The sequence below is a fragment of the Ornithodoros turicata genome, chromosome 5 (assembly GCF_037126465.1).
Source record: "Ornithodoros turicata isolate Travis chromosome 5, ASM3712646v1, whole genome shotgun sequence".
Lineage (NCBI taxonomy): Eukaryota > Metazoa > Arthropoda > Arachnida > Ixodida > Argasidae > Ornithodoros > Ornithodoros turicata.
In genome coordinates, this window is record NC_088205.1 from 78,333,121 (window position 1) to 78,345,424 (window position 12,304).

The 12,304-nt window shown below is 46.9% G+C and overlaps 2 protein-coding genes across 2 annotated transcripts in view; one reads left to right on the forward strand and one right to left on the reverse strand.

Annotated features, from left to right (window-relative positions):
- Window positions 1–12,304, reverse strand: part of LOC135395946 (gamma-aminobutyric acid type B receptor subunit 2-like) — a 144,074-nt gene that overhangs the window by 62,461 nt on the left and 69,309 nt on the right. The gene's annotated exons all lie outside the window — the stretch shown is intronic.
- Window positions 4,878–7,617, forward strand: LOC135394882 (neprilysin-1-like). The gene is made up of 2 exons (XM_064625925.1): window positions 4,878–5,059; window positions 5,439–7,617. The coding sequence occupies exons 1-2, from the start codon at window positions 4,982–4,984 to the stop codon at window positions 7,461–7,463; spliced, it is 2,103 nt and encodes a 700-aa protein (XP_064481995.1). The 5' UTR covers window positions 4,878–4,981; the 3' UTR covers window positions 7,464–7,617.

A 12,304-nucleotide genomic window follows, 5' to 3' on the forward strand; every position in this document is an offset into this window, starting at 1 on the left:
TCTTCCTTTGACGTGGCGCCGCCCTTGATATGGCAATTAAGGGACTACTCCTTAGGAGTTCGCAAATTCACTAAGGAGTGGAGACGATGCAGCACAGGGACGTCGAGCAATGCTGCTTTTCTCCTGAACAAGCTGAAAGTGGAAGAAGCCATTCTTCGGGTTGTACTTTCTTTGAGTAATTCTGCACGAAAACATGTCCCAAAAAAAGTCATCGGTCACTCCCTGAAGATTTTGTGAGCCTGGTGACTTAAGCGATGGCCGCAGCTTGTCTTTCACAAAGCGCCTGGTTGCTTTTACGGATTCGATCAGCTATCGCAGGCGCCTTTGCGGCGGACGCTAACCTGCCGAACGTTGTCTAGAGCAGTGTTTCCCAAAGTGTGGTCCGCGGACCCCTGGGGGTCCGCGAGAGTGTCCGTGGGGGTCCGCGACCGTCTCTCACATTTCAGTGAGGACTTTCGTCCCCACAAACACGCGCTCGTACATGCAGCCCGATTTCCAAACACCCAGAACTTCCAAAATTTCTACAAGCATGCTTGAACGGCTAGCTTCTAATTTCTGATAGAAAAGTCCTGCAATGCACGTTTGTCCGCGTCATACACATACAAACAAGAAGAAGAAACCAGTCCGGAATCGTTTCTGAAGCTGTATCGAAAGCACGCAGCAGCTGACGAGGTTGCTGGTTATGCACTGGCTGTGACGATGTATGTGTGTGTGTGGGGGGGGGGGGGTCCGTGAATTAGTCCAAGGTTCTCATCGCTTCCGGGGGTCCGTCACCGCCAAAAGTTTGGGAAACACTGGTCTAGAGGACTGTATTGGCTTTACTTGTACACTCCTTGTCACAGCACAGCGACTTTTACAACGACGAGTCCTTCATCTAGAAAGTAACAACTGAAGGCAATTGTTTCCACGTTGATAGATCGTCCGTAATAAGACTCAGGAACTTTAGTACTTGCAGTCTATTTCTAGGGGCGTCTGTGGGCAACAAAAAAACCTCTGAGCCTCTCTGAGAACAAAAAATTGCGTCGTTCAGCTGTTGAATGGTTTTCATGTTTGCGATGTTCTGCTTATAACTGTACAAAGTATTTTGAGTACATTGGTCAGCACCATGTACGCAACCAGTCAAGTTTCCAGAAATTGAAGTAGCCTAGGAGGTTTGATATAGAACACATCGTCACTACATCGTCATCACTTATTTGTTGTTGCTTGTAGGACCAATCACCGTGTAGGTCCGTCAGTGGCTTTGTAATTCTAACCACCACGAGACACCCTATATGACCACGTAATGGCCCCATAACCATATTTCCACGAGGTTGGCACAATGCCGAAAGATGCCGCCAATTTTCAGAATACAGCGGACGCTTCGAATTCTCCGCGTATCAGGTCTCGAACGCAGTACTTTTCTTGATGGTTGTCCTGGGTATACGGCGCTATATCCTTGCCTTTTTAATCCTGACAGCAGGAACATATACCGAAAACAGCCTATCTCCAAACAAGCCTATCTATCTTTGGCCCGCATGGCCCCCGTATGTTCAAAAATGGTTGTTCACGGTGTTCTTGTCAGCCCCAAAGGCCCATCGTATCTGTCGCATGCAGAGTAACGGAGCGAGGTGAAAGGACGCCCATAACTTCAGCGTTCGCGCGAGCAGGGGTCGCATAAATCACCGGGCGCTATCTCGATAAGGCTCCCCAGCAACGCCCTCCAGACTCGAGGCCCCCCCTTTTACAGCGGAGCCGAAATCAATGGCCTGACGCGGCGCTGTGACAAACGAACTTCTCTTCACGTTGCCGATAACTAATTTGTTTTCCGACACAATGGAGGGCCAGGTAGACGGTCCGCTGTGCGATGTTGAAACGGTGTAAATTGCTCGCTGTGGCTTGCACAAAGGCGCAAACGGTTGAGAGTGTACAGGTGGGAGCGAGCGGGGAGAAGACCTGTCTGTGGGTGGTGCCGTTCGATTCGATGAGGATGAGGCCGCTTATTGATACATGCAAGAGTACCGTGTCTTTAGCGGCAGCTGTGGGGCATATGTCGGCACTTTTCTATAAATTCATACGTCACATTGAGCGTTACTCACAGCCCATCACATCAGCGTCCTAACCCGTCATACAAAGCCTTTTGAATAGGATATCATCTTCAAAACCCATCATTCTCACCTCAACTTCAACATCATAGATGTGATATCTGTGGTGGTCACCACGAGTGAAGTTCCGGACCTGTACTGTGGGGACACAGAGTCTGCTTGTTGATGGCAATTTCAATGGTCAAGTTCAACACTGCGAGGTGGTGAGATCGAATACATATCACAGGCTGCGCCGTCTTAGTTCTTAGTTCTTTCCCGCATTTTGTGGCAGACTTTCCATAGAGATGGCCGGTGCGGTTCCTCCTGGACTCGACCCTTGGAAGACGTATAATATTGCCCCTATATACCTCCCACTTGTTATTGCTCTACTTATCACTCTAAGTCTGAGCATGGTTCATAGTGCCCTGTGGTGCTTAGACAAAACTAAAAAAAATCCGGAGACTATTTCTTAATTTGTGTAATTGCTTTAATTCCACTGTCTCGGTGGGACAGGTAGAAGCCCTGGCACGGCAGCCTTTAACATTGAGCAGTCAGTGTAATTCAAATGCATAGAAGTGATCACGTCAACCTGGCACGCTTTCACCAACCCGTCTAGGGGGCACTATCCTAAGCAGCACATCTTTGCTCAGTATTGGTCCAAGGTTGGGTCGGTATTGCCAATACTGATCTTGTGCCGGTATTGCCAATAATGGTCCAAGGTTGTGCCGATATTGCCAATACTGGTCCTGTTCCGGTATTGCCAAAATTGAACCAAGGTTGTGCCGGTATTGCCAATACTGGTCCTGTGCCGGTGTCGCCAGTGTTGGTCTAAGTTTGTGCCGGTATCGCCAATGTTGGTTCAAGGTTGAGCCGGTATCGCCAATGTTGGTCCAAGGTTGTGCTGGTATTGCCAATACTGGTCCTGTGCCGGTGTTGCCAATAATGATCCAAGGTTGTGCCGATATTGCCAATACTGGTACTGTGCCGGTAATGCCCATACTGGTCCTGTGCCGGTGTTGCCAATAATGATCCAAGGTTGTGCCGGTATTGCCAATACTGGTTCTGTGCCGGTATCGCCAATGTTGGTCCAAGGTTGTGCCGGTATTGCTAATACTGGTCCTGTGCCGGTATTGCCAATACTGGTCCAAGATTGGGCCGGTATTGCCAATATTGATCCAATATTGGGCCAAGATGTTGTGCTTCTTGGGATAGTAGTTGTAATCCGCATTCAAATTGCTTGAAATGGCATCCAACGTAATGGATCAGCTTGTTGTGTATACGTGCGGATTACAACGCTGGGTCTGACCGTTGTCTCGTGGTATTTCTTATGCAACTTTTGCGTATCGCAAGCTCTGTAGCGGTTCTTCTATTCGAACGTGGTCCACGTGGTCTTCTCGATGAAGGCGTCCATGGTATAAATTTGGCCGTCGCTGTACTTTGAGGCATTTCCCCACAAAGGAAAATGAAGAGAAGAGAGGATGGCTAATTTCCATTCTCAGTGGGACGAATAAGAAGATTTAACATGTTCACTCTAGCTCTCCCCTTTTCAGAAACAAATTCGCTCTTCTGGAAGTGTGTGCTCGAGCAGGTCTGAGGCGGCATCGTCGTGGTGGTAGTCAGCAAAATCGGTTTTCAATCAACGGCAGCGTTGAATTCTCCAAACGTGTTTGCTTCAGACGTAGTGGGACGTTCTCCTAGCATAATCGGCTTATAGCACAACGGATTGTCATGCCATTGTCATGGTCCATGAGTTACTTTGACACACGTTGCAGTACTCAAAACATTCGAATTGCAGAGCGACAGCACCCCTCCGCCCTTTGTTGTGGAAATTGACAAAGTACGAATGTAGCAAGAGACTTTGAACTGACGGCGCGGTGTTTATTATAGTGTTGTAGTGTAATATACGGCGTAGATTGTTGCAAACATTGTTCTAGACACCGTTTTTTATGTTTCATTGTTGCAATTGATAACGATACTGTGAAATTCAGGACATTCAAGTTCCGCGTGAACAAACTGGCATACATTTGAGAGACCGTTGATAGAAAGTGAGACTGGCCAGTCGCTTACACACGGTGAATGCAAACAGATGAAGGTTCAAACGAGTCAGTGTAAAATGTCAAACAAGAAGAGGAATCTCGGAGGGCACACACACACACATCACGCACTTAGCAAGTCATAGAACGTCCACTAGCCCAGTTGTACGTAGAAAAACGTAAAGTGCCCTCAGCGCTTTGCCGGACGACTGAGTTAGCGATGTCGAAGGTTCGGGAGTCCACCCGAGACAGGTTCGCCTCCCACACCTTTCGAGTGTCGAAGTATTTTCGACACCTGAGGAGGAGGTGTTCTGCCTCCTCTACAACGCCACGCTCACTGTAGTTAGGAGGGTCACGCTTGCCCAGTTTGAAGGTAAGACGTGCGCTGTACGACGGCACATTGAGCCGTAGACTCTGTAGGACAGTCGTCGTTTGTCGCGAAAAGGAAGGTGATGCTCTGGGTGCTTTACAAGAGGATCAAGAATAATAACACTCTACTGTTGTTTGCCTGCAATGAAAGCTGGACGTTCATCAAATAAATCTTGCCCGATGGCCATACGGAAGAGTATTACCACTCTCGGACAATTCTTCCTGTGGCCACCCCTTCTTAAGAAGCTATGGAAGAACTATGGGATCAACACTTACACACACCTTACGTGTAAATCTACACTAGTTACAACACCAAGACTACCATGACAATTGAAAAAAAAAAAATCGAAGCAGTATCATTTATGCTGTGCGGCAGCGCCATCATCAGCATCACGAGAAGTGGAGAAGCTGCGTTTAGAACGCGTGACTCTGGCGTTCGGAACTCGTTCATATTGGAACCATTTCGCCAAGTACTGTCTGACAAAATACCTGGTTTGGTCTACCGCATTGAGTATACCCATGCAGGAAACCTCGGAACCACCAAGGCAGCAAAGCCAAGTGACTCCGCATCACGATGACGTCGTAGGTACTGCTGATGTAAGCATGGAGATTTATTCGTGAAATTACGAATTTACGTTGTACGTCATGCGCCGGCCAGCTGTTATACTTTACCTCTCGACATGTCTTGTCTTTTCGGTGTTGAGAGCTCTCTCCTCTATCATTCTAATCCCATAGAATCCTAACACGCTGCTCCCTTTACACCAAACACCGCGAGCAAGCCGCATTGGTTGAGACGTCCGCTGTACTCAGACGCTATTCTATGTCCTGTTCTATTCTAGGCGGTATTTCAATTCTAATCGTTTAGTCTTTTCTTATCGCTTTTGGTCATGAGCTCTTTGGAGATCCTTGTTATGTCGCTTTAAGTCAGAGACGCACCATTGTCAACAGATAATATAGTTCCCTCTCTTGACTGCAGCAGCACACGTGGGTAACACAGCCAGCAACAACCAACGCTCCCCCTAACAAGCCAGCAACCACGAGCGCTTTACCTCCACCATTGGCCATATGGGGTCTCTTTCTGCCCATTGCTGTGACTACTATCATCGTGCTGGCAATCGCAATCCACATCTTCTTCAACCGTTCTTCCGACGTCGTCATAGAAGGTTCCCAATCTTGCGAAACGGAAGCCTGCCAGGTCTACGCGGCAATACTCAAGAAATCCATCGATTTTAAGCTAAGCCCTTGCGACGACTTTTACCGGTATGTTTGCTACGGTTGGGATAGCACCAAAGAGATATCTGTGTACTGGAGCCACATTTTAGGCTACCTCGACCGCCTGACATCCGCTCTCGAAGCACCGGTTCCTCGGCAAAATCAGAACGCCGTGGAGAAAGCTGCTAGCTTTTTTCAGTCGTGCCTGAATGCGGCGACAGCTCCTCACCCTGGCGAGATTGAGGACCTGCGCAGAATCTGGCACGACTGCGGGATCCTGTGGCCGAGAGCTTCAAACGAGCCAGATGTTCTTCGTTCCACGTACCTCATGTTTAAGGCGTTTCATGTCGAGAATGTTCTCAACATCGTTCGGAGCAGGATCACGTTTAGACCTCACATATTTCCCGGACTTCACATCTTGATTATGTATCGCAAACTCTTGAACATCAAACTAGCGGGAACTTACCGGAAGTACTACGAGACCTTCGTGAATTTGTTCAGAACCGAAAACACGACGGATGACGAGGTGCTATCATTTGACATTTCCTCGGACTACGATAACATCGTCTACAACAATCTGGCTAACGGTACGTTGTTCGTTACGAGGGCGGTTGAGATGCCCATCCTCGAAGTCTCCCGGCTGGTGCCCGCAATTCCAGTCGGACGCTGGCGCCATTTCTTCAGCGACGTCATGCGCGTTTCAAGCGATACGCCAATAGAAGTTGCGAGCACCGACTATTTAATCGTATTCAACGAAGTCCTGGCGAAACTCGGCGAGAGGGAACTGCACCGGTACTTAGGCTGGTTCGCCATCCAGGTGATGGCTCCTTACCTTGGCTACGACTTCATTCTCAACTATGCGGGAAGCAAAGACTACGTTAACATTACGGCTACGTACCAATGTCTCGCTCGGTCGGAGTTTTACTTTGGCTGGGCAGTGTTCGAGGAATACGCTGCGCATGAAATGAACGTTACAGCAAGGAAAGACATCCACAGTATCGTCAGGTCCATCAGTACCGCGATCACGAGGAAAATAGTGGACCAGGAGCCGATATTTGAACGAAATCCGGAAGCGGCATCGGACATAATCAATGCGCTTCACTTTACGATGAAGTTCTACGACTGGACGTCCGCACCTGGCGACATGGAGGCCGTCTTCCAAAGATGGCCTGACATGAACGAAGGATTTCTGCGGAACTGGTTCAAAGCGGCGCAAGCTCTAGCGGGAACCTCCTGGAGTGCCCACACTCCGGTCTGGACGTCTTTTACTCGCCAAGCTGCGGATACTAGCTTCTACGTGTTCTTGAACGGGCTCACCGACCAGTACTTAATACCACCGTATGTCACGATGCTGCCGCTGTATGACTTAGGCCTAATGAGTGCCGCGAAGTATGGCGGGCTCGGTGGCCTGGTGGCCACGGCTGCGGTGCAGTACATGCGTGGACGGTACGCGACCTTTCGAGAAAGGAGATGGGCGTGTGTTGTCGCTGCCAGTGATAAGGCGTACCTGGAGATTGTGGACGCCTTCGCGTCAATGATGATAGCGTGGGAGGCGTTTACCGACGCGTTCAGCGTAGACGACGGCGCGACTTCTCCGATGCTACTGGCACTCCCGCAGCAGCAGGTCTTCTTCATCTCGATGTGTTACTTGATGTGTGGGCAGCAACGCAAAGAACTGTACGCGAAGAAGTGCAACGAGCCCCTCAAGCACAGCGTTGCGTTTTCTAAAGCGTTTTCGTGTTCCAACGACAGCGCTATGAATCCTGAAAGAAAGTGTTCCCTATTCTAGGCGGCTGCTGACGCAAAAGGTATTCTCTGGCACCGAGCCTTTACAGATTGTAAATGCCAGAGCTGCGCTTTAGAAATAAGTTGGCTTTAAATGCACGCACTGTTATGATATACGAGACTTTCAAGAATACATACTGTTCAATTGAAATTGTCTTGTGCATTGTCTTATTGTCAGTTCATTATGCGTTCCTCCTACGAAAAACTAAAGTTGTAGCATCAGAGGATGCTTCCGTGAAGAGCCACTTCGGAAGTGGACAACAAGACCGACTATAAGTAAGCAAACTATGGTTTATGGATGAGGAATGCATATCAAATCAACGGAGTCCTTCCCGTATCTGGTTTGTACTTGATGTAATTAATCAAGTTTGCTGAAAGTCAACGTCGCATTTGGCGACGAGGATTTGGAAGATTTTGGAGACTATACTGAGGATCCAGAGCGACTCCAAGGCCATGGGTGAAGCCGATAGCTGCCTTTGACTCCCATGGCGGCGCATCTTTAATAACAGAGTTGGGAGAAACGGATATATCGTTTCGACAACTTCGTATAGTAGCTGCCGATGTTACGAACAAGAAGCAACAAAAAGCAATGCGGCTACATTACGCCGGAGAAGCATTCTATAATATTTTCGAAGCACTAGGAGACACGGCTGAAGACGATATTTACGAAGATGAAACAAAAGCTCACAGAGCAAGCACTTAAAACCAAAGAAAAACATCGTTTTTGAACATATTTTCCGTCAAGCAGCCCAACTACAAGGTGAAAGCATCACGGAGTACTTAGTCGGAGTACTTAGTAGACGCCAACTTCTTGAAGCTGGCGTCTGCATGTGATAAAAGTGCAAGTGTGCGGGCGAGCTGGTACACTGCATAAACGACTATAAAACCTGAGTCAAGGAACAGAAAAAAAAAGGAAGACAGAACGAGAGAGAGAACGTGTCGTGTTGTCTTTTTTTTTCTGTTCCTTGTCTCAGGTTTTATCGTCGTCTACACGCGAGTTTGCCGATGAGGAACAAGCTTTGCTAACGCAGATGATTCAAGGCGTCGCATCAAGTTGTCTAGGGCGACAAACCCTGAGGGATCCCAGTATCACATTAGAGAAGCTCAAACAGCTTGGACAATTGAATTGAATTGGACAAGCTGTAGAACAAGCTGAGCAGTAAGCGGACAAAATGGAGGCCACAGCAGAGGTGACACAGGAAGTTAGCGCTGTGTCCGAGACCGCTTACAAGAAAAGAGCATATACTGACTCCTATAGCAAAGCAAGGATAAAAAAAAAAAATGCTGAGGATGTGGAGGTAGCTGGCCACACCCGGAAGGAAAGACCAGCTGTCCTGCATCGCACACAGAAGAGAGGACAAATGCCCTTCCTAGAACGTCAGAAAATGCAACAAGGGGAGCAGGTCTTGAAGACAACGTCGCTAGTGGATCAAGCGGTATGAGCAGGTATCCCAAGAGGACGACACGGGGCATCCTACCGAAAGACTTTGAAGTGGGGGAGGAATGTGATATCGGAAGTGAACAACAAAAGAACGACGGGTACGAGACTAAAGCGAGACTAAAGAAGGATAGGCGGAAGACGTCAGGGACATTTTTCTTTTTTAAGAAGAAGAGGCTGGAGAACGACGCTAGCCGTGTATCGAGCAATCAACTTCAATGAAGGGAACCCTTGGCGTAACTGGTTTGTATTAGATGTTTATTAATAAAACGAGCTGAAAGTCAACATCAAAAGATAGTCTACTAAAGAAGTCTGCTTCCTCGTACCAGAGACGTCGCTGAACGTACTGGTCCCTACGTAGAATTCCTCTACATTATTCCTCTCCGCCTACATTTGAAAGTCGAGTCCTCTACTAGCATATCAATAACAGAATTGAAACGGCTAGGACCATCAAGTTTTTATGACAAGCCTTCGTGCGGAATCGGCACTGCATCTCACTTCATCATACCTGATGAAACCTTTCTGCACGAAAGCTTGTCATTAAAACTGTAGATGCTCATAACAGTTTCAATTTCATTCTACCTGCTTCGTGGACATGACGGCGTTTCTATGTACACTCTAAATCTAAATCTAAATCTATCTCTAAATCTAAATCTAAATCTTTTCACACCCCTAAAAGCGTAAAATGGCTGTAAAGTGGCTATAGACAGCAGTAATACACCGTTTGTGCACCTTAAAAATCTGTTTGAGAGCTCTTGAGCGGGTAAGAATGGTGTATGACACCCTTTTCTGGAAAATCTCGGTGAGGGTGTGATACAGGCTGTATTGAGGGTGTGTTTGAACCTTGAACGTACATTTACTTTGTTCACTGAAAGGAGATCGAATACTGCAGACATGACAGGGGAATATTATGTAGGGTTCCCCGTTTTCGGTTTTAATCGAAAAACAAACGCCGGTTAAATTTTCCCTCATTCGGTTTTAATCGAAAAACATCGAATACAGAGGAACATTTCAAGAACCATGACGGATAAATTGCTGCACATGCCCAGCTTAAGATTCCAACATACCAAGCAGGCTTTCCTTTATTGCTCTTCTTTCTTGGTATTTGCTATATGGTTGGATGACCTGCGACCACATTGAGTGTTCCAGGGTCAATCCCTTTGTCCCGGATCGGGTGCGCTGGTCGCAATCTCACTCTGCCATTGTAGTTGCCCCACCACAGCGTTTGCGAGCCTTTTAGGGACGTGACCTCAAGTACAATCTCGGTCACAGGCCTTTAGTTGTTTAGTGGAGAGGTTACGACAGTACATACACCTCCACTTTCCACGTACGGCGGCCCTGTTTTTCCGCGGCACCCGAGATGGGAAGAAAAAGGAAGAAGGCCTCGGACTACGTTTGCGAAATTTAAGATTTTGAACTCTCAGGCGCGCATATCGGAGCACCTGCAATCGCGGCGCCACGTGAATATGAAGAATCCTCGTAACGAAGAAGGTGAACGAACGCCTTCCGGTCATTTCTTGCAGCACTTACAGAACTCGCGAACTAAAGAGCGCGCAGCAATGTCTGACAAGAACCTCGGCAAGTATGCTTGCACTTATTACTATAAGCTTAAATGAGTTGTGCTTTCGTTGGTATCGTGAATGCGCCATCACTTCGCTGTGGAGCAATAAAGTTTCTTGTGATTTCACAAAACTGGTAATTCGCGTTGGTTGTTGTTGCTAAGGCTGCGCTAGACGCGCACAGCTCTGAAATTACATTGTAATTGCTATGCGCCTTTAACTGTCGGGTAAACCATGTACACGCAAGGAAAAGCATCGAAAAACTCAGATTTCTCGAAAATCAATAAACATCGAAAAACATACGCAGAGTCTGCCCAAAAATAAACGTCGAAAACGCGGAACCCTAATTATAAGGGGGCTCATTACATAACAACAACCATTATATTTTGACGATGAAGTGGGCAGGTTTTCCACATTACATAAAAGTACTTACGAAACACTAGAAGAACGCACGACATGACGAAATAATGAACACATGGCATGATTAACAGGCAGGCGTGGATTAATTCAGGCACACTAAGGAGAGCTTGACGTGAGTCAAGAAATAACATAGGCAATCGGAGAGCGCGTCACATGAATTGACATAAGTACGTCACACTACAGAAGCGCATGACATGGATTGATAACGCGCCTGCCATCCGGGAGTTTGTGTAGGTTCAGCACCGTCAGGTGAAACGCTCTTCCAATTTTCCAAAACAGTGGATTCCCGAGTGGTGGTTACCACATGGACATGCAAGTGGCAATCGTATTCAACGGTGGTTAAACACAGGGAAATGAAAAGAATCTGAGAATTTACAACATATATTCCTAAGATCTCTGAAAATACCGGCAAGTCATTTTCAGGAATTTCTTTTACAATTACACAACTTGCTGAAACTGTGAAGCCATCAATCGTGACACTTCTGACAGACAAAAAAAGAAATCAGAGCATATAACAAGCCATGCATACCATTTTTCATATAGCTCATTGAAGTGTGTTCTGGTGAATTGGACTATCCTTGAGTTGCCTATGTATAGCCGTATATATTTCCTTCACATAACATTCTTATACACATAGTTGATCGCATTATAGTTCACCAATTACCTAATGACATGCTGCATGAGCAGACCGACTTTTACTGAATACTTTAGATGCAGTGAAACTTTTTACATATATGTTCATTTGGTGATTATCAAAATGACATAGAAATACATTCCTAGGTGGTCCTGGGCATATACCCAGAAAGTGTTGTCAGCTCGATGCGAAAAAAGTAGTTTTTTCGCATCAAGCTGGCAACATTTTCTGCGTATTTTCTTATTCAGCGTTGAGAATTACACCCTTCCACATAATTACACCCTAACAATGTTGACAGTGTTAAACTACACCCTAAAAGGTGCGTGCCCTGCACATTTGGGTTTACACCCTTTAAGGTGTAAAAAAGGTTTAGAGTGTACGTATCGTTGGCCTAAGTATGGGTCAGAGTTTCCCCAATTCTAATGTGACAGAGAGAAAGTCTCATCTTAATACCGAGCTCCGCGTTTCCTAGACACTGGCTTTCCGGGACCTTCAGCGGACTTAGCTCCCGGGAACTTCGTTAAATGACGTCCCCCCAAATTCCCTCTGTGCCGCGCAAATGTTCTTCCGCCTGATGAGTATTTCAACGTCTAATATTGCGGTACCGCTTCACATGGAAATACTTAGGGCGGTCTGACCGCGAGACAACTTCTGAGAATCTGAGCCATTTGGGATCCTAGTTCATCCACACTAACCTCTGCCATTGAAATGATACAAAACCATTCTACACGTTTTATACTATCAAACTACCATCGCACTAGCAGCATCATATCAATGAAAGAATCTCTGGGTTT

Bases quoted from the DNA above. Each gene is read 5' to 3' on its own strand.
- LOC135394882 (XM_064625925.1), top strand. From the start codon at position 4,982: ATGCAGGAAACCTCGGAACCACCAAGGCAGCAAAGCCAAGTGACTCCG. The intron at 5,060-5,438 runs GTAAGCATGGAG...TCTTGACTGCAG, and splicing joins ACGTCGTAGGTACTGCTGAT to CAGCACACGTGGGTAACACA.